This window comes from Asparagus officinalis, chromosome 4, assembly GCF_001876935.1.
Source record: "Asparagus officinalis chromosome 4, Aspof.V1, whole genome shotgun sequence".
NCBI lineage: Eukaryota > Viridiplantae > Streptophyta > Magnoliopsida > Asparagales > Asparagaceae > Asparagus > Asparagus officinalis.
The window spans coordinates 15529414-15550254 of NC_033797.1; the positions used below are offsets into that span (position 1 = coordinate 15529414).

General features: G+C 39.1%; 1 protein-coding gene across 1 annotated transcript in view; it reads right to left on the minus strand.

Annotated features, from left to right (window-relative positions):
• The window catches only part of LOC109838241 (probable 3-deoxy-D-manno-octulosonic acid transferase, mitochondrial), a 14246-nt gene continuing 2821 nt past the window's right edge, over positions 9417-20841 (minus strand). The window contains 8 exon segments of the mRNA XM_020406697.1: positions 9417-9797; positions 10174-10244; positions 10450-10569; positions 18533-18623; positions 18774-18871; positions 19585-19698; positions 20163-20241; positions 20328-20447. Coding sequence (XP_020262286.1) covers positions 9630-9797; positions 10174-10244; positions 10450-10569; positions 18533-18623; positions 18774-18871; positions 19585-19698; positions 20163-20241; positions 20328-20447 — 861 coding nt within the window. The 3' untranslated portion in view covers positions 9417-9629.

The window sequence follows — 20841 nt, forward strand, 5'->3', positions numbered from 1 at the left end:
CTAAGGGTCTGGACCCACTGGTGTTGAATTCGTAGATTGTAGTGCCCGTAGATGCTAGCTTGCTAGCTGGTATTCTGAGATTATGCATCAATCGGAATGGCATGATACTGACAGCGGAACCCGGATCGACTTGGATCCGGTTAACAACGCTGGAGCCAATGTGGCCGGTGAAGTATAGAGGCCGATCGTGCTTTGAATTCTTCGTCTGCATGTCTTCTTTGGTGAAAGAGATGCAGGGAAAACGATGCGCCGCGAGATTACAGTGTTGAACTGACGGCTCCGGTTCTTCAGACGACGGCTTGATTCGAGTCAAGAAAGCTTCAGAGTCATTCAAGGCTTCCTGCAATGCTTTCCTTGTGTCTTTTGATAGACGCAATAATTCATATAGGGTTATCCTGGCTGGTATATTAGCTAACTGCGCCATGATGTCAAAATGGGGCGGAGAGCTTGCCTTTCCCGGTTTGTCTCTCCCAATCGGATGATTGAATCGAGACTGCCTCGGGTTTTGGACTTCTTGGTGTAGAGGCTCTTTTCCTTTCTCCTTTTGCTGGACTTTCTCCGTAGCTACAGGTGTTGGGGGAGTCGCGACAATTCCCAGTTCTGCCAACGTCTTTGAGGGAACGGTTTTGTTTGCTCCCAGTTGCTCAGAAGCATCCGGATATTTGTAGTGATATTCATTCCCACTCCGTGTTGCAAAGGTCTCCTGTTCATCTTCAGAAAGCGGGAAGGCTGGGATTTCCTCGTCGTCTTTTCCTGGAATAGCAAAAGCTCCATAACAAGACTTACCTTTTCCTTTTGACCTCTTTTTGGAAGAGGCTCCGGTCCATTGTTCATCTCCAACCAAATCTGGATGAACCCAAAGAATCTCACCATTCGGGGCCGTGTGTGGTACAAGTCCCTTCTGGCGCTGTTTATGAGGATCATCGTTCACGGTCTTCACCGTTGCATTTATTACCGGCTCATGCTGGAACCAGTTCAAGGGAACAGAACCGAAGCTAATCGATACTGCATTTGCACCCACCTTCTTCTCCTTAGGTTGTTTCATAGTGATGACCCCAACATCAATCAAAGCTTGAATTTTATCCTTAAGGGCGTAGCACGACTTGGTAGGGTGGTGAACTGCTCTGTGGAACGCGCAATATTTCGGGTCATTAACCCTTTTGGCGTCTTCCTGATCTTGGATTGGCGGCAACTTAATCTTATTGTTTTCTATAAGGTATTTAAAAATACCGGGAACTTCATCTTCCTTGAATGAGTAAACCTTCGGGAATTTTGGTTCCGAAGTCTTCTGTTTTTGAGGCTGTTGTTGCCACCGTGACTGTTGAGGCGCCCTCTGCTGCTGCTGTTGCGGTTGCGCTTGCACTTCAAATGTTTGGTTCGCATCTACTGCATTCACCTGTGCTTTCCCTTTTCCCTTAGGGACAAAATTTTGTTGCGGGGCTGGTGCCGTCGTTTGACCTCTTTCGGCTTTTTTTCTCTTGAGGAAACGTTCGGCTCTTTCCCCTCGGACCTTCAAGTCTTTCCAGGTCTTAGATGGTGCCATTCCCATAGCTTCAAGAATATCCAATGAAAGATTGTTATGACAAGTCTCCAGAATAAAGTCTTCACTAATCGGATCCCTACAATTCATGGCCTTGTTTCGGAATCGCTTAATGAAATTCTCTACTAACTCTCCGTCCTTTTGTTTCTCATCAAATAATGTCCCGATCGAGACCTCAGTGTCGTCGTCAAAGAAATTTGTGAGAAACATATCCTCCATGTCATCCCAACTGGCGATGCTCCCCGGCTTGAGGCGGCGATACCAATCGAAGGCTGCTCCGCGAAGAGTGCCGACGAATGACCGTACCATCAGAGGTTCGTTCCCGGAGATTATTCCCAAATGAGACTTGAAGTATATTAAATGCTGCGTGGGGGAACCCTTTCCATCAAATGGCGTGAAATTGATCAAATTGAATTTTGCTGGATACGGGATTGATTCCCACTCCCTTGGGTATGGGCACGGTATTCCAGACCTTTTCACTTCCTGAGCATTCATCAACGCATTGATCTTGCTCTCCAAATCCCTCATCTTCTTGTCTTCACTCGTATCTGTCTTCGAGTGGTTTCGGGGAGAGGTAACGTGGTCCTCTTTCGTATTGTTATCATCCGAAGGGCCACCCCCATTATTGTTATTGACGGGAGGGGTGTTCATGTTGACATTATCCTCCCCTTCTCGATCATTATCAGCTTGGTCAGGATTGTTACGACGGCTAGTCTCTCCTTGATGAGTTGTCAATATCGCAATCTGTTGGTCATGCATTTCTCTCATCTGCTGCATGGCCATTTCCATTTCGAACTTGAAGTTTTCCTTCTGCTTAGTCAGGGCATCCTCAAGTATTTTGGCCATCTGTTCAGTGCTAATCATAAGTGACTCATAAGACTGTCCTGCACTTGATGCGGTGTCATCGGAGGCCATCGCCGAGCAAGCATCCGAGCCGGCATCCGAGTATACCTCCGAAGTTTCATCTTCTGAAGGAAGTCCCTTCTGTATTCTTTGGTAGTTCTTTCGCCTACTGGTCCCTGTTCGCAATCGAGTCATACGTTGGGACACTTCGGTGAACTGATCCGGACTGAAGTGTCGTGTTGACTTTCCTCTTCCGGTCATGTTAACAGATACTTTTAGAAATTCATCATCTTGGAGAACAACTCTCTTCTTTCGGAAACGTCTTGGTCTGGATTCAGACGTTTTGGTGGAGATTCTTTCAAATACTGAAACTCTCTCCGGGGTGGTCTTGGAACAGCAACATTCTGACAACACTGCCTTGATGATTTTGGCACATGGACAGTGAGAATCTGTTTTCCGGGCACTCATTTTCCTGGATTTGTTCGCACCCCCAGCTTGATAGTACAACTCGTCAGTTTGATGACTGGAGCAACCTATCGTGTGTTGGCACGACTTCCCAGGTATAACGTCTTCGTCTGACGAGTACGTTTTCTTCTGAGGATACAACGCTTTGTTAGCATTTTCAGGAGTCGCATGTCTAAGGCGACGTTTTTGTGAATGTCGGCCCTCAACAGGCTCCTGGATTTCAACACGCAGTCCAATGCGGTCATTTACGGGACTTTTCCCGTTATACCTTCTCTTCCACTGCTTAGGATGACGACCTCCAGCCTGACAATGTGCTCGAGATTCATTCAATCGGCCTAAGCGCTCTTTGACCGGAGTTTTGCCCCGATCATCGGGTGAAGGGCCAAGGCGATCTTTGATGGTCATCTTGAAATGGGACAAATCCACACTGTCACAAATCTCAACCGGAGGTGCGGAACTCGATGGAATCGAAGAAATAGGTGCAGGACACTTTCTGCCTTGAATCTGTTGCGAGTCAGACTTGGGTGACCCGCAAGTTGGAAGGTCGGATTTGGACGACCCGCAAGTTGGAAGGTCGGATTGGAGTGACCTGCGTTTTGGCGGGTCAGATTGAAGTGACCTGCGTTTCGGCGGGTCGGATTGAAGTGACCCGCGCTTTGGCGGGTCGGATTGAAGTGACCCGCGATTTCGCGGGTCGGATTGGAGTGACCCGCGTTTTCGCGGGTCGGATTGGAGTGACCCGCGATTTCGCGGGTCGGATTGGAGTGACCCGCGTTTTCGCGGGTCGGATTGGAGTGACCCGCGATTTCGCGGGTCGGATTGGAGTGACCCGCGTTTTCGCGGGTCGGATTGGAGTGACCCGCGATTTCGCGGGTCGGATTGGAGTGACTGACGTTTCTCGACATTTTTGGCCGCCGTTTTAGACTTTGGCCTCCATACTTGCTGCAGTCTTTGTGGTTTATGTTCCACTCCTTCTTTCTCCAATTTCTTGGCCTCTTGCAACAGAATTTTTGCTTGTGCGAGCAATGCGCGGCGTTTGTGAATCCGCTCTTGAAGAGTTGATCGGTTCCTTTTGACGCGAACCCATTCGTTCTTCACTGGTTTAAAAGAGGAGGGGCTGTCCACTCTCTGTTGTGGTGGTTGGCGCCTTCTACTTTTCAGATCCGCCTCATAGCGGACTCCATCAACTGGTTCCAAGGCTTTGGCCAGTTGGCGTGCGAGGCGTTGACGTCGCCTCTGACGTGCTCTCTTTGATAGAGTGGGCACATCCTCAACAGTCGACCCTTTGCTTAAGGGGTTCAGATCTGTAGTTTTAGCCTCGTCGGATGCCGACGGGGCGTTGTAAGCCACGGGTGCAGCGGTGGCGGGAAGATCTTCTTCTTGGGCTTCTGCAGTTGAAGTCCAGCGGGTCTTCCTGGAGTAGGCCTTCCTGGATCTGCGAGGAGAGGCCGATCTGGAGGAGGAGGACAAGTACTCCTCGTACTTCTGCTGGTCGAACTCATATTCGACCTCCGTTTCAACCGGGATCGGGATCCGAGGTTGCGACACGTCAGCCTTCGCAGAAAGGCTGTCGGCTCCCACTGTGGTCGCCAGTTTGTTTCCGTCGAAAGTCACCTTAGTCATTGATTTCATTAAACTTTAAACGTTACAAATGAATTCAAATAACAAAAGAAAAAGATTACAACTTTCTTGAAAATAAACGCAAGATCCGTTTATCGGCTCTTGCTTGCGTGGGTTCTTCGCCGGTGCCGGGGTTTATCCGTGGACCGCCTTAGATCTGGATCCGGTTGATGAAAAATTTGGCAGAGCTTCGCCTTCGCCGAGGAAGTATTTGATCCTGGAATCGACAAAGCGATATCAGGGCTCTTCTCGAGATTAAGACAAAGCCTAATCTCAAGGAACGGACGTACGGGCTTCAGATCCTTCGAATGGCTTCTCCTTTGCTCCGAAGTTCGCCGGGATCTCACTGTCCTTTGCTGAAATTTCGTGCTCCTTCACTCTCCAATCCAGCAGCACTTCGTCCTCTTGATAAAATTCCAGATCTAGAAAATGGAGGCCTTTGGTTCATATTTATAGGCCTCAAAATGCGGTTATTTAGATAAGAATAAGGGATTTGGCTCTATCTTCAGTCAACAACAGCCTAACAACGTTTAGGGATGATCTCAAGTCAGTTAAGAACCCCTGGAACCGATAAACCCTGCAAAAAACCAATTTAAAACTGTCAAAACGTGTTTTGAGACTTTAGACTGCGCAGCAGGACGATCTGACCCACGCTCGCGCGGGTCGGAATAATCCGACCCGCGCTTGCGCGGGTCGGAATGATCCGACCCGCACTTGTGCGGGTCGGAATCATCCAACCCGCGCTTGTGCGGGTCGGAATAATCCGACCCGCGCTTGCGCGGGTCGGATTGGTTTGGTTAATATACGCGTACTGATCGATGCGCGCGGGCTGATTGACGTGCGTGCGTTGACCGGCACGCACGAGTTGGTTTGACGTACGCGCGTTGACCGATGCGCACGAGATGATTTGACGTACGCGCGCTGACCGATGCGCACGAGTTGGTTTGACGTGCACGTGTTTGACTGACGCGCACGCGTTGGTTGACGTGCGCGCGTTGATCGGCGCGCACGAGTTGATTGACGTGCGCGCGCTGACCGGCGCGCACGCGTTGGTTGACGTGCGCGCGTTGACCGGCGCACACGAGCTGATTGACGTGCGCGTGTTGACTGGCGCGCACGAGTTGATTGACGTGCACACGTTTGACCGACGCGCACGAGTTGGTTTGACGAATCTTCTTGACTCGCCCATTCATTGCTTCGAGTTTCGTGCGGGCTCTCATAGACAGTTTTAGACGCCTACATACACTTTCTCCATCAAACACAAATCTGGAAAACTCAACGAAGTTGCAGATGCCTTAAGCCGACGTGATGCTTTGCTTGTTACAGTTCACAGTGATATTTCTGCATTTGATTACTTGAAAGATTTATACGTGGATGATACAGATTTTTTAGACTTGTGGTCTAAGTGCTCTTTACAACAGACAGGGACCAATGATTTTCTCATACATGATGGTTTTCTTTTCAAAGGAAATCGTTTGTGCATTCCTCGAGGATCTTTAAGAGAGCACGTTATACGTGAACTACATGGAGGTGGACTTGGTGGTCATGTTGGTCGTGATAAGACTATTTCTTTGGTGGAAGAAAGATATTATTGGCCCTCTTTGAAACGTGATGTTGAGAAGCTAGTTAAACGATGCTTTACATGTCAACAAGCCAAGGGTCAATCTCAAAATACAGGTCTCTATACACCTTTGCCGATACCAGATGCTCCTTGGGTTGATGTATCTATGGATTTTATATTGGGTCTCCCAAGAACCCAACGTGGTGTTGATTCAGTTATGGTTGTTGTTGATCGTTATTCAAAGATGTCACATTTTGTTCCTTGCAAAAAAACATCAGATGCCACCAACATTGCTACTTTGTTCTTCAAAGAGATTGTGCGTCTTCATGGGGGTTCCTAAGTCTATTACTTCAGATAGAGATACAAAATTCTTGAGTTATTTTTGGAAGACTCTATAGATGCGCCTTGGAACTTCATTAAAATTCAGTAGCACTTGTCACCCTCAGACTGATGGACAAACGGAAGTTGTTAACCGTTCTTTGGGAAATTTAATACGTTGCTTATCCAGAGAGAAACCCAAACAGTGGGATCTTATGCTACCTCAGGCCGAATTTGCTTTCAACACCACTGTGAATCGTTCTACAGGGAAGTCACCATTCCAGATTGTATATTCGAAAGTACCTAATCATGTTCTTGATCTTTTTGTGCTTCCAAAGATCTCAGGCTTAAATGAATCAGCTAATGCCATGATTGAAAGTGTTTCTAATACATGCTGAGGTGAAGAAAAATTTGGAAGTGTCCAACTCCAAATATAAGGAAGATGCAGATAAACACAGGCGAGTCAAGACGTATGAAGTTGACGATCTTGTTATGGTTCACTTGCGTAAAGAAAGATTTCCGGCAGGCACTTATAACAAGACAAAGATGAAGAAGTATGGCCCATTTAAAGTTCTCCAAAGGATCAATGCCAATGCATATGTAATTGATTTGCCTCCAGAGTTTGCCATATCAAGGACTTTCAACGTCAAGGACATATTCCCATTTTATTCCGAAGATGACATCTCAATTCCAGTAATGAACTCGGGGTCGAGTTCTTTCGAAGAAGGAGGGAACTGATGCAGAACAAAATTAGAAATATGGTTTTGGAAAGTTAGGAATCGGTTTATGCAAACCAACTAGAGTTAGGAATCTGTTTTATATTTCCTTTTTTAGGTAGAATAGTATAAATAGGTTGATTTGTTTAATTGTAAGACATGAAGTTATTCAGAATTCAATCAATATATTACATTGTTTTCTTGTGTTCAAAATCCTCTTCGTGGATTCGAAGTTTCTCGACCGGCGTTCCCCGTCAGGAGAGTACCTTGCACAGTTGCGGGGTGAAGAAGCACTTGGCTACACACTTGGATGCAGTATCCGCTGTAATTGAAATTGACTAAGCGCCTCTCTGGCTGAAGCAATAGTTGAACTAATGAGGAGATATGGAATGAGTGATCTTCCTGATGGACTCACCGGATAATTATTCCTTGTTGCAAAATTAATGCTCCCAGAATTTGGGATGAAGAAGTTGTGTCATGCTTTTTGTAATTTGTTTCGTCTGACTTCTTTTAAGAGCTTGAAAGATTGAACTGTATTTGCCATCTACTCTTCATTTTGGCGATTTGTTAAAAATTATGTTTGGAGTTAAATCATTTAATGACTGACAACCTCTTTTAATAACCTGTTGTGCGATTTGGCCCGGTAGTGCTTGTATACCTGGTGTGATGTTGATCCCATATCCAATGGGTTCATCATGAGAATGTGCTTGAATGGTAGTATGCAGTTGATTTTTTTTTTTCATTAAGGGGGTATTTTGTTTACACGTAAGTGAAAGATGAAAGGAAAATACAAGGAAGTAGTCACATATGATCTAAAGTAATTTTAGCTTCCCTTAAAAAATTGGTGAAGTCATATGAAAGTGATAAAAACGGTAATTAATTTTAATTAAATAATTTTAACTACATTTACTAATTATTCCTATTTTATCACATTACCTTCACATTGTACTTTTAACAATAATTTTGTTTTTCAAACAAACTATATTTCACTAGCATGATGACGCAGACGTGAAAGTCATTTGTAAAAATAAAAAATAAAAAGGAAAAAAAGTAACTGACAATTTTTTGATTCATTTTCGAGTTGCCAAACATGCCCTAACGTTCTTTTTCTGAAAATGCAAAAGTATTCATGTCTAGGTATTATCGTACTAAATTGTGTATTTCCTCAAACACAATATTAGCCGTGTATGAAATTTGTGTCCTCGATCGCTATTGTAGCTGTAATCAGATGGAGGTCCCACACACCCAATTTTTTTTTTTTACATCCTTCCTTGTTATAATATATAGGACAACGCAATGATTTTCAAACTTAGAATTCGCAACTAACAAATACTGAATCCTTTTATCTGTCTTCATGGTACGTAGATCAATGCTCCTCCTTGTCCTAAGCTCAATAATGCGTTATTCATGATTTTACTCCTAAGCTCTTTGACTGTAGACATATTCATTTATTTATTTTTACCAAAACTTTTTTTCGTTTTTTTTTTCTTCTATTAGGGCTTGTTTGGATTTGCGCATAGCGAAGAAAAATTAAGGAAATATATGATAAGTTAAGTAAAGGGAAGGTAAGAGAACATGGAGAACTTATTTGAGAAATTAGTAATATAATTCAATGGGGACTTATTTGAATTTCACCCCCTTTGGAAAGTCTAATAAAGTGAAAGGAAGGTAATGAAATATATGTAAATTTATGTAAATATCTTAGATGTTATTTCACCCCTTTGAATCTCATCATGATATAGGGGCTAAAAGTGTCTTTATGTAATATTCTCTTTTTTTAAGAGTTACATTTACGGATTTACCTACCTCCCTCTCCATTGCACTACAATTTGGAGAGAACAAAATCTAAAGTTTTTTCCCCCTCTCTATTATCTCAACTGTCCCCTCATTAAGTATCTCAAAAGATTTCCCAAACAAGAGTAATGTAACCCCTCACATTACCCCCAATCCAAATAAGCCCTTCGGACTGCAAATGCGGATATGGATATTATTCGATTATTGAGTCTCTACTCATCTTGTATCAAGATGAACTCAGATTTTGCTAGATACAGAGGTATTGCCTGATATTAATTAATTAGGGTAAAGCCAAACAACTCGAATAGACATATTTGTCGTGCGCAGATATTCCAGATATTTATTCAACCATTATTTGTCCATGCCTTAAAGGAATTAATACAATAATATCTATAATGCCAGAAAACACAATAAGTAAATTGCATTAAAAACGTCAGAATTTTTTTTTGCTTCTCTAGTAATGAGCATTTTATAACCAGGCATAAGCAAGCCCCGAGCATGTTAATGATTTTCCTGCGAGATCCTACAAACCTTTACCTCGTTCTTAACACTCGGATCAGATGAAAACAAAATTTGGTTTTGCTCGTGTGCACAACAATAGTGACAACAAAACCTCCACCTAGGAGTCGGCTACATGAATTCTATTCACAACTATATGTTGCATGAGACATCGAATGTATGAAGATGATTACTAATCAGATCCACATACACGAGTCTCCTTCCATTAATAGCTCAAAAATAAAATTTTAAAAATAATAATCCTGGTTGTCCTTTAACGTTTGCTGAGAACATGAACATCAATGGACTCCCAAACTCTCTGTACAACACCACTTGAAATAGTTGAGAATGCTTTTTTTGCCGCTTGTTGACATGCTTCTCGTGCCTCGGGTTTACCGAGTAGCCAGTCTAGGGTTTCCAAGAGCTCCATCCTCCCAGCAACCTTTAATATAACATGAGATGAGCAAGCTCGATTCTCGTAATGTGCACGTGTATTTTTGTTTAGTTCTTTAGGCATTTGTTGTGGGAATGAATGCAATGTATACAACTGTGATGTCTGGGCTATATACTAGAGGGCCACTCAATTTGGCAACTACATTTTGGAATTTTGGTCAGTTTCATTTTTGAACATTTAATGACTTCAAATCATCCATAAACAACCAGATTTTGATGAAAATACTTTGATGATGATTAAGTTTTTATCTCATGTAAGTTCATGCTGTCTAGAAATTGATTTTTTTAGGCAAGAGGAGAGCAGAGAATGCTAAAACTATTTTAGTTTAGACACAAAACCTCAAAGAGGAGATACCAGTTCTCACCTGAAGAACTGATGAATAATCTACTTGCTTCATTTCCGCTATCATCTTAGAGAAATGCCCAACATGGGGACCTGAAGTTGGTTTAAACAATTAAGCATCACTCCCATGAGAAAAAATTACAAACAGATAAAAGAAACATCAAGCATGCTGAGTTATACCATGTAGCACAAGAGGTTCAAAATAACGTCAGGACGAATATCATGGAAAAACAAAAGAAGAGGGGTAAAAAATTAATGGATTAAAAGGAAAGATCAGAGTTTAAGAAACAAATGCTACCCGTTAAAACAGCACAACCAGCTGCAGCAGCCTCAGAAATGTTATGCCCAGCCAAATTAGGCAGAAAAGAACCTCCGACAACAGCTATAGGAGTAACTTTATAAAGCATTCTTAGTTCACCTGTATGATGCATGAAACAAATAATTTTATGAATACTTGAAGATATCCATCTCTCAGAAAGCTCATTAATGAAATGATTTAATATATAATACAAGGGAAACAACTTGATTTTAACTGTAAACTAAGCTTAAATTTGCCACTTATTGAACTTAAGCCTACGTTTTCATCAACCATTGCCGGTCATGCAAATAACTGTTTCAATAACCAACGAGATTTTCTAATTCTTATACCAGGTCAATTCCTACTGATAACATTCCTCTTCAAGCCTGACACTTCATATCACATAGTTTATCTCAAAATGTTCATAAACATGTTGATGATATAAGTCAGAGCAACTATATATGTATGTAATCGGTACTTACAGCCCACAAGCTCACCGTTATAAACATTTTTACAAAACAAAACAAATTGCTGAAGGTAACATCAAAAAAGAAGAGGCTCTCCATATAACGCCTCTCAGCCAAAAGTTCGGCTAGTATGAAACTACGCCGGATCTTAAAAAAATTTAAAAACAACAGGGTGAGCTAGCGCTCAATGAGAACATTTCCCACTAGAATTCCTAGATAACTAACAAAATAGTAATAAACATAATTCTCAGAAAAAACGAATTATAAGTTTTACATGAGAAATTCAAAAATAGCAAAATACGATCCAAATATCATAATATTATCGTCTTCAAGAAGAATGCAACAATTATATTTTCTTTCTTATGTGTAACTGAATATACTGTGAAGTTTCTTGGAATCAAATTCTTTTTGAATCAAGGTAAACATTAAGAAGGGAAAGAACCACTAATTTGAACAAAACCCGAGAATTTTTGTTTTCTCAATTTCACAATCAAATATTCAGAATCTTAATTCTCGATAAGTTATTCATGAATGTAAAAATCACCTCATATGTCACACTAATGCTACGAATTATAGCCCACTAACAAGGGAATGCGTAAAACGCATCACATGACAGATAATTACCGAGAATCAAATACACCTAACACTGTCATAGGTTACTGGCCAAATACAGAGGAGCCAGAATAAATTTCAGAAGGGCCAATACAGAAGGGCTAACACAGAGGGGCCAAATAAAGGTGCATTCACCATATGACAGGCAGAAACAATCCATAGTGAACTATTTGAGGGTTTGAAAACATCGAGATCACATGTCCAATGAGTAATACTTTGCATCTCAGAATTTACAGATATTTTCAAATAAAGTTGACAAGGTAAAACTTCTTATCCCAGTTAAGACAGTTTACGAATTTTTTTAATCAGATACCAAGTCACAAAAAATCTATAAATCCGTTAAACCGTTGAAATATGTTTAAAATACTTCATCAAAACTTTTAGATAAAGCAATGCCTACAATTAGTTGAAACAGCATGAGAGCCAATTCGCTTTTCATAGTTCATATAAAATCAAATTGATTTTTCATATCTTGTACGAAACAATATCATATTTATGGTTTACGCCACAACAAAGGTAGATCAAATCTTTATATACATGAAAATGATATATTATTTTTCGATTACAAGATAAATCAAATATAATATTAATGTAATTTCATATTATAAAATACTAATGAGAAATGAACTCACCTTAAGTGGACACGACTTTCCCAAAATATTATCCTCCTGAATATCAACCAGATCCTATAATATAAGATATAAAACTAATTATTAATTCAGGACAAACATATATTATGGGTAAATCAATTCATAATCTAGAGCCTAATAATTTCAAATATAATCCCTAACAGTTTAAAATCCCTAAATAGGGTAGATATGGATTTATTTCTAATTTATGATGAGGTAGGGGATTATGAGTAATTAATCCAGCCCAAAAGTGATATCTTTATCTGCAAATTGGACTTATTTGTAAACAAAGCAAATAACAAGGGTCCCAAAATAATTTTGCTATATAACTAAAATTTTTCCTAATTCCTCTCTCCTTTATCTCTTCTTCTTCCCGTTACTTTTCTCCTCATCATTCATTTTTTTCTGTTTCTTTCTTCTTCTTCTCCTCTCTCTCCCCCCCCCCCCTTCTTTCTTTCCCCCCCCCCCCCCCTCTCCTCTCTTTTCCTCCTCTGCGGCGCCAAGTTGGCGCGGATGCTCAACGCCGGCGGTCAGGTAAGTTTTCTTTTTTTCGTTTTTTTTACGGTTGGGCATCAGAGTATCTATCTCTTTCTCTCTCTCACCGTGGGGGTAGGATCGCCGGCGATGAAGAGCCGTCGACGACAAGAACCGCTGGATCTAGTGTTAGTACTCTATCTTTCCATAAAATCTTAATAGGTATTTCAAAAATCGAACTTGTTCATCATAATCACTATCCTATTAGAAACTAATTAGATAAAAGAGAATAGAAAATAAATTTTCTTAGATTCCTCCTTTTTTTTCGCTGTCACCTTCCTCTTCTTCTTCTTCTTCCTTTTTTTTTACACGAATTTCTCACATTTTCCTCCCTTAAATACCGTTGGGAGGCGGTGAAATTTTACCGACTTGGTAAAGCGTTGGAGAAAATCTCCGCCACAAGATATTATAATTATTTTATTTATTTATTTATTTATTTATATTTTTCTGGCTATTACACTCTCCCCACCTAATAAAAAATTTCGCCCTTGAAACTTAACATACCTATATTTCGAAAGAGTTCTGGATATCTCTCTCACATAGAATCCTCAGTCTCCCAAGTAGCTTCTCTTTCAGAGTGATTCTTCCACTGAACTTTCACATATTTGATTATTCGGTGTCTAAGTACTTGTTCTTTAAAATTCACAATACGTTCTGATCTTTCCTCATAGGTCAAATATAGCTTGAGCTCCACTAGAGACAACTCAATGATCTCATTTGGATCTCGGATGAACTTTCGAAGCATCGATATGTGAAATACATCGTGTACTCCAGACAAGGCTGGTGGTAATGCTAATCTGTACGCCACTGGACCAATACGTTCCAGAATTTCAAAAGGACCGATAAATCTCGGGCTTAACTTCCCTTGAATTCTGAATCTTTTCACTCCTCGGGTAGGCAAAACCTTCAAGAAAACATGATTGCCCACCTGGAACTCCAATTCTCTTCATCTTTGGTCAGCATAACTCTTCTAACGACTTTGTGCTGTGCGAATACGTTCTCAAACTAATTGAATTTTATCAATTGCTTGTTGTACCAATTCTGGTCCAAGAAGTTTCCTTTCGCCAACATCATCCCAATGAATAGGAGACCTGCACTTCCTTCCATAAAGAAGTTCATACGGTGCCATATGAATGCTAGCTTGGTAACTGTTATTGTATACAACATCTCAACATATCTTTCAATGTTTGAATTGTTCGTTCTGATTGACCATCTGCCTGTGGATGGTAAGCTGAGCTGAAATTTAGTTTAGTCTGCAGAGCTCTATGCACACTTTTCCATTATTCTGATGTGAACCGAGGATCTCGATCAGAAACTATTGATATTGGTACACCATGCATACTCACTATGTCATTAATATATATTTTAGTCAGCTTTTCTAATGAGAATTTCATATTGATAGGTAAAAAGTATGCCGACTTTGTCAACCAGTCCACAATTACCCATATTGCATCATCCTTTCTTAAAGATTTCGGAAGGCTAGTGACAAAATCCATGGTGATCTTTTCTCATTTCCACATTAGTATGTCTAAGTTATGAACTAATCCAGCTGGTCTTTGGTGCTCACCTTTACTTGTTGGCAAGTGAAACATTCTGCAATATAGGTGGCAATTTCCTTCTTCATATTATTCCACCAATATATTTCCTTCAGGTCTTTATACATTTTTGTTGATCCAGGATGCATAGTATATAGAGAGTGATATGCCTCTTTTAGAATCTTTTTCTTTATTTCTGGTATGTTAGGCACACAAACTCTAGTTCCAAACCTCAATGATCCATCTTTATGTATCTTAAATTCTCCTCGAGTGCCTTCTTCCACAACCTTCTTTGCTAGATGAAGTTAAAGCAAACCAGCAGCATGAAGTATAATAGTCAGAAAAATATAAATAAATAAATAAATAAACAAATAAACAAATAAACAAAATAATTATAATATCTTGCGACAGAGATTTTCTCCACCGCTTTACCAAGTCGGTAAAATTTCACCGCCTCCCAATAATATTTAAGGGAGGAAAATGTGAGAAATTCGTGTAAAAAAAGGAAGAAGAAGAAGAAGAAGATGAAGGTGAAAGTGAAAAAAAGAGAATCTAAGGTAATTTATTTTCTATTCTCTTTTATCTAATTAGTTTCTAATAGGATAGTGATTATAACGAACAAGTTCGATTTTTGAAATACCTATTAAGATTTTATGGAAAGAGAGAGAGTACTAACCCTAGATCCGACGGTTCTTGTTGTTGGCAGCTCTTCATCGCCGGCGATCCTACCCTCATGATGAGAGAGAGAAAGAGATAATGCTCTGATGCCCAACCGAAAAAAATGAAAAAAAAAGAAAACTTACCTGACCGTCGGCGTTGAGGAGGGCTCGCCCTCGGGTGGCCGCTCCGGCGGCGGAACTTGAGCAGCCGCGCCAACTTGGCGCCGTAGAGGAGGAAAAGAAAGAAGGAGAGAGGGGGGAGAGAGAGAGGAGAAGAAGAAAGAAACAGAAAAAAATGAATGATGAGGAGAAAAGTAACGGGAAGAAGAAGAGATGAAGGAGAGAGGAAATGGGACAAAATTATTTTGGGACCCTTGTTATTTGCTTTGTTTATAAATAAGTCCAATTTGCAGATAAAGATATCACTTTTGGGCTGTATTAATTACTCATAATCCCCTACTAAGTTAGAAATAAATCCATATCTACCCTAATTTTAAACTGTTAGGGATTATATTTGAGATTGTTAGGCTCTAGATTATGAATTGATTTACCTATAATATATGTTTGTCCTGAATTAATAATTAGTTCTATATCTTATATTATAGGATCTGGTTGATATTTAAGAAGATAATATTTTGGGAAAGTCGTGTCCACTTAAGGTGAGTTCATTTCTCATTAGTATTTTATAATATGAAATTGCATGAATATTATATTTGATTTATCTTGTAATCAAAAAATAATATATCATTTTCATGTATATAAAGATTTGATCTACCTTTGTTGTGGCGTAAACCATAAATATGATATTGTTTCGTACAAGATATGAAAAATCAATTTGATTTTATACGAACTATGAAAAGCGAATTGGCTCTCATGCAGTTTCAACTAATTGTAGGCATTGCTTTATCTAAAAGTTTTGATGAAGTATTTTAAACATATTTCAACGGTTTAACGGATTTAAAGATTTTCTGTGACTTGGTATCTGATTAAAAAAAATTCGTAAACTGTCTTAACTGGGATAAGAAGTTTTACCTTGTCAACTTCACTTGAAAATATCTGTAAATTTTGAGATGCAAAGTATTACTCATTGGACATATGATCTCGATGTTTTCAAACCCTCAAATAGTTCACTATGGATTGTTTATACCTGCCATATGGTGAATGCACCTTTATTTGGCCTCTCTGTATTAGCCATTCTGTATTGACCCTTCTGAAATTTATTCTGGCCCCTCTGTATTTGACCAGTAACCTATGACAGTGTTAGGTACATTCGATTCCCGAAAATTATCTGTCATGTGATGCGTTTTATGCATTCCCTTGTTACTGGGCTATAATTCGTAGCCTTAGTGTGACCTATGAGGTGATTTTTACATTAATGAATAACTCATCGAGAATTAAGATTCAGAATATTTGATTGTGAAATTAAGAAAACAAAAATTCTCGGGTTTTGTACAAATTAGTGGTTCTTTTCCTTCTTAATGTTTACCTTGATTCAAAAAGGGTTTGATTCCAAGAAACTTCACAGTATATTCAGTTGTACATAAGAAAGAAAATATAATTATTGTATTCTTCTTGAAGACGACAATATTATGATATTTGGATCGTATTTTGCTATCTTTGAATTTCTCATGCAAAACTTATAATTCGTTATTTCTGAGAATTATGTTTATTACTATTTGTTAGTTATCTAGAAACTCTAGTGGGAAATGTTCTCACTGAGCGCTAGGTCACCCCGTTGTTTTTAATTTTTTTTCAGATCCGACGTAGCTTCATACTAGCCGAACTTTTGGTCTGAGCTTTGGCTGAGGCGTTATATGGAGAGCCTCTTCTTTTTGATGTTACCTTCAGCACAATTTGTTTTGTTTTGTAAAAATGTTTATAACGGTGAGCTTGTGGGCTGTAAGTACCGATTACATACATATATAGTTGCTCTGACTTATATCATCAACATGTTTATGAACATTTTGAGATAAACTATGTGATATGAAGTGTCAGGCTTGACACGTGCATAAGACTTGTCTCGTGCACGGGTCGCTGCTGTCGCGCACCCTGCATTTATAAATTTTCGTTGCAATTTCGGGGTGTGACAGTAAGATGGTATCAGAGCCTAGGTTTTGACGGTAGAAGCCTTATAGGGCACGTTAGCATAGTGTATATGCGCTAGATGAGTGTTATCGTATGGATCAACTATGTGATATATATGCATGTATACATATGTATATACATGTATGCATATAAATATTTTATAGTAAAGCCTTTTAGGTTTGTTAAGGAGTGTATATACATGTATGCATATAAATATTTTATAGTAAAGCCTTTTAGGTTTGTTAAGGAGTGCTTAGATGTTTATTTTATTTCACTGTCCTTTTTCTTCAGTGAGCTGATGGATGGTTCCCCGTTTTGTAGAATGGCGGGAACCAATTCATCTTCCAGTTCATCATCTACCCTGTCCAGCTCTATGATTTCTGTAGATAGTTCTTGGGAACCCAGCTTAAGAGACTTGGGATATACTTCTGATGAAACTGACCCAAGCTTGATAGTAGTTAACCATATGACCCCACACTCATCGGAGGTCGAGCCCGTAGAAGTTATTATGATAGATTCATCAGAATCTGTGGTTGATCATGCTGAGGATGAGGATATAGCAGTAGAAGTTATTCCAGTTGATTCATCACCTTCAGAAATCATTATAATTTTATCCGACCCCTCTGATATGGAGTCCCTTGTAGCCCAGGTTCCTAGTGACGACCAATGACTTGCCCCTTCTGAGGGTGAGTCGAATACCCTGAGGATTGATCCAGACCTCGATCTGGAAGGATGGGGGACTTCTGGCATTGATCCTAACCCCATGTCAGACTCCGATCATAGCCAAGACACAGAAGAGACTGAGCCGACCGAGGAGTCTAGCTCCAGCAGCTCCTCTTCTTCGAGGAAATAGAGTATAACTGTTAGGACAATTTTGTAATGTCAGTATATGGGTTTTCGTAGTCACTCTTTTGGTATATGTAGGACATTTTGGTAGAAAATATGTATATATATGTAAACCCATATCCTCAGATATGTGTATGAACTAAAAAGTTAAATATTAATAATATACTTTTGGTTTGTAAATACCGATTTGTGATATTATGTTGAGTAATGATTGAGTTCATAATTACTTAATTTGCATATATGTAACTGACTTAGAAATTATTTCTTGTATAATAGTTGACCCAAATATTTTATTATTTATAGGAAGATATGGAACTGACTTAGAAATTATTTCTTGTATAATAGTTGACCCAAATATTTTATTATTTATAGGAAGATATGGCTTCAGGTAATGAGCAAACTCCTCCTAACGGAGATAGGGATTTAAATCAGACGATAGGTGAAATTTTACCGACTTGGTAAAACGGTGGAGAAAATCTCCGCCACAATATATTATAATTATTTTATTTATTTGTTTATTTGTTTATTTATTTATTTATATTTTTCTGGCTATTACAAGCAGTCAGTAGAAACTCGGGAAGTCCATTTCGAGCAAATATCTTGTCGCCCAACGCATGATAGAAAATAAACTGATGTATAAAATGCAAGAATAACTAGGGGGTCGATTCAAATTCAATAACATAGGGACCAGATGCTCCAACTAAGATGAAACATACCTAGAGTGTCCACCACATAGAGACTTGTGCTAGGAGAAACTATATCAGCTCTAGACCGCACTGCAACATTCATCCCTTGCCTCTTTAATGACTGCTTAAACAATATAATTATGTTTAATCTACTTCAATTATCAGCTGATATAAGAAAAATAAGCAAGAACAAAGGAATTTATGGAGGAAAAAGATCATTCACTACAGAGGAGAAATAGTACAAAATAAACAAATATTATCAGATGCCTACTTGAATTATCTGCTGTCCATGCTGAGGATGCCGTGGGATGAGAACTGTGACCAATTCAGGGTACATCTTTACTAGTTTCTCGTGCGCCCAAAGCATAACTGCGAATTCAAATAGGAGGCACTTTAACATCATAAAATTTTAGCTGCACTACGGTCTTGTTTTTCTGGTAAGGTTTCTAAAATCCGACCAACAAAACAAGAAGGTTAAACAAATAATATATAACAATTTTGGAACCAAATAAAAACTATTATGACTGCACAAAACCCATAAATATGCAAGTAAAAACATAATTTATAAAATAATTTCTGAAAAGGGGCTGACTAAACGACAGAAGAAGTAATAATGGTAGTATCGATCTTATAGCACAACAAGCCCATTAACAGGATTAAGTAGAGGTAAGAAATAAGCATCACCCTCGAGAGAAACGCGGTCTACACATGAACATGATACCATGATATTATCACGACAATGGACATGCAATAAGTTCTGAAAATACATAATAATTTCAGCAACAATTGTGTTCGACACGTGCCCAACATGGTAAAGGCTTCACAATAGAAGCATTTGTGCTACATAGAAGACAGTATGTCAAGCATCACCATACATGAATAACATAAAACATCACAATATGAAGAGTGATCATACCTCCATGATTATAACATTACCAACAAAAGTAGTTCAATTTAGTTACAGTTATAAGATAATAACTACAATCTAGGATAAATCTAACAAACTTTAGCCATATAAAAATGACATAATCACATGGAGGGGTCATGCATCACTATGATAAAACAAAGAATAAATTACTGACCTTCTTCTTCACCCTTGTGTATTGATGCTGCCATCCAAATTGGCCTGTTTGCAAACTGCAGCTTAAGATTTTTGACCTTTCTAGCTTCTTCTGCCGTGGCAAAATCTCCTATGGCTAGAAAGTAAATGAACAAATGGTGTAAGTAGAAAGAAGGAATAAATTTAGTTAGAGAGCAGACTGATAGGAACACTAAAATATTATTAAATCCGAGGCTCAAACAAGGCCAGAGTCCAGACATGCATTTTAAATAAACCAGTACATCAAGGTGTGACCTATGAACAGTTAAATCATGACTTTTCCTTCGTATCAATATTTTCACAAGGGTTCCAAATTTACCCCTGACAAGGTTGGAGGCTTTGTTTATTTCACATAACTGTAATATAAATAAATAATGCTAAGAGATAACAGTAACCATTCCAATTTCAGTTGATTTTCTGTTCTTGAAAGCTGTCAAAATGAATAATATAAAATATCTCTGTTACCAAAATGACATAAGGTGAATTATGACTGCACAAAACCCATAAATATGCACTACATTTTGTTATAAAGCTTCAGGTGCCAGAATTAGTATGGCTTACCATACTTCAAATCTCCTGCAAAATTTATGACAGAAGGTGGCGCTTGTAGCAACTGAAAATGGATAGCCTGAATTGTGCTCTGTAAAACAAATAAAGAAGAAATAATGAGACATGTTTTCCAAATTACAATATGCGTTCAAACATTAAACCGTAGAGAGCTTATACCAATGGGAGAATCAAACATAATTTTGACAGCATTAATGCAATAAGTGGCCGTGCCACCCATCCTGACCAACATCTGAATGATTTTAAAGACATCCGAGCATTTAGCAATGTAATCGGTATCTGAAAGGAACAAGATATGGTGCATCATTGTCAAGCCAGCTACTTCACTGCATTAATCATGAAAATAACGAATAAGAAAAAGAAAGCTAATTATTTTGTTATTGTCATTGTGATAATTATAAAATTTAAATAAAAAAACAAGGTCACGCTTTCCAAAGTACGCAAAATTGAAGGTCATCTTCAACAAAGTGTGCAGATCTTGGCCAAAAAATAAACAAACAAATAAATAATAATAAAATACTTACTATCGACACAAAATTAAAAAAATGCATTGGTTATCGTAATGTACCAAGTGAGCACATCATACAGTGACACATAATTGAAGGTCATCTTCAATAACTACTAGAAACCGCCTTATCATCATCCAAGTCTTTCACCAGTAACATGGAAATGG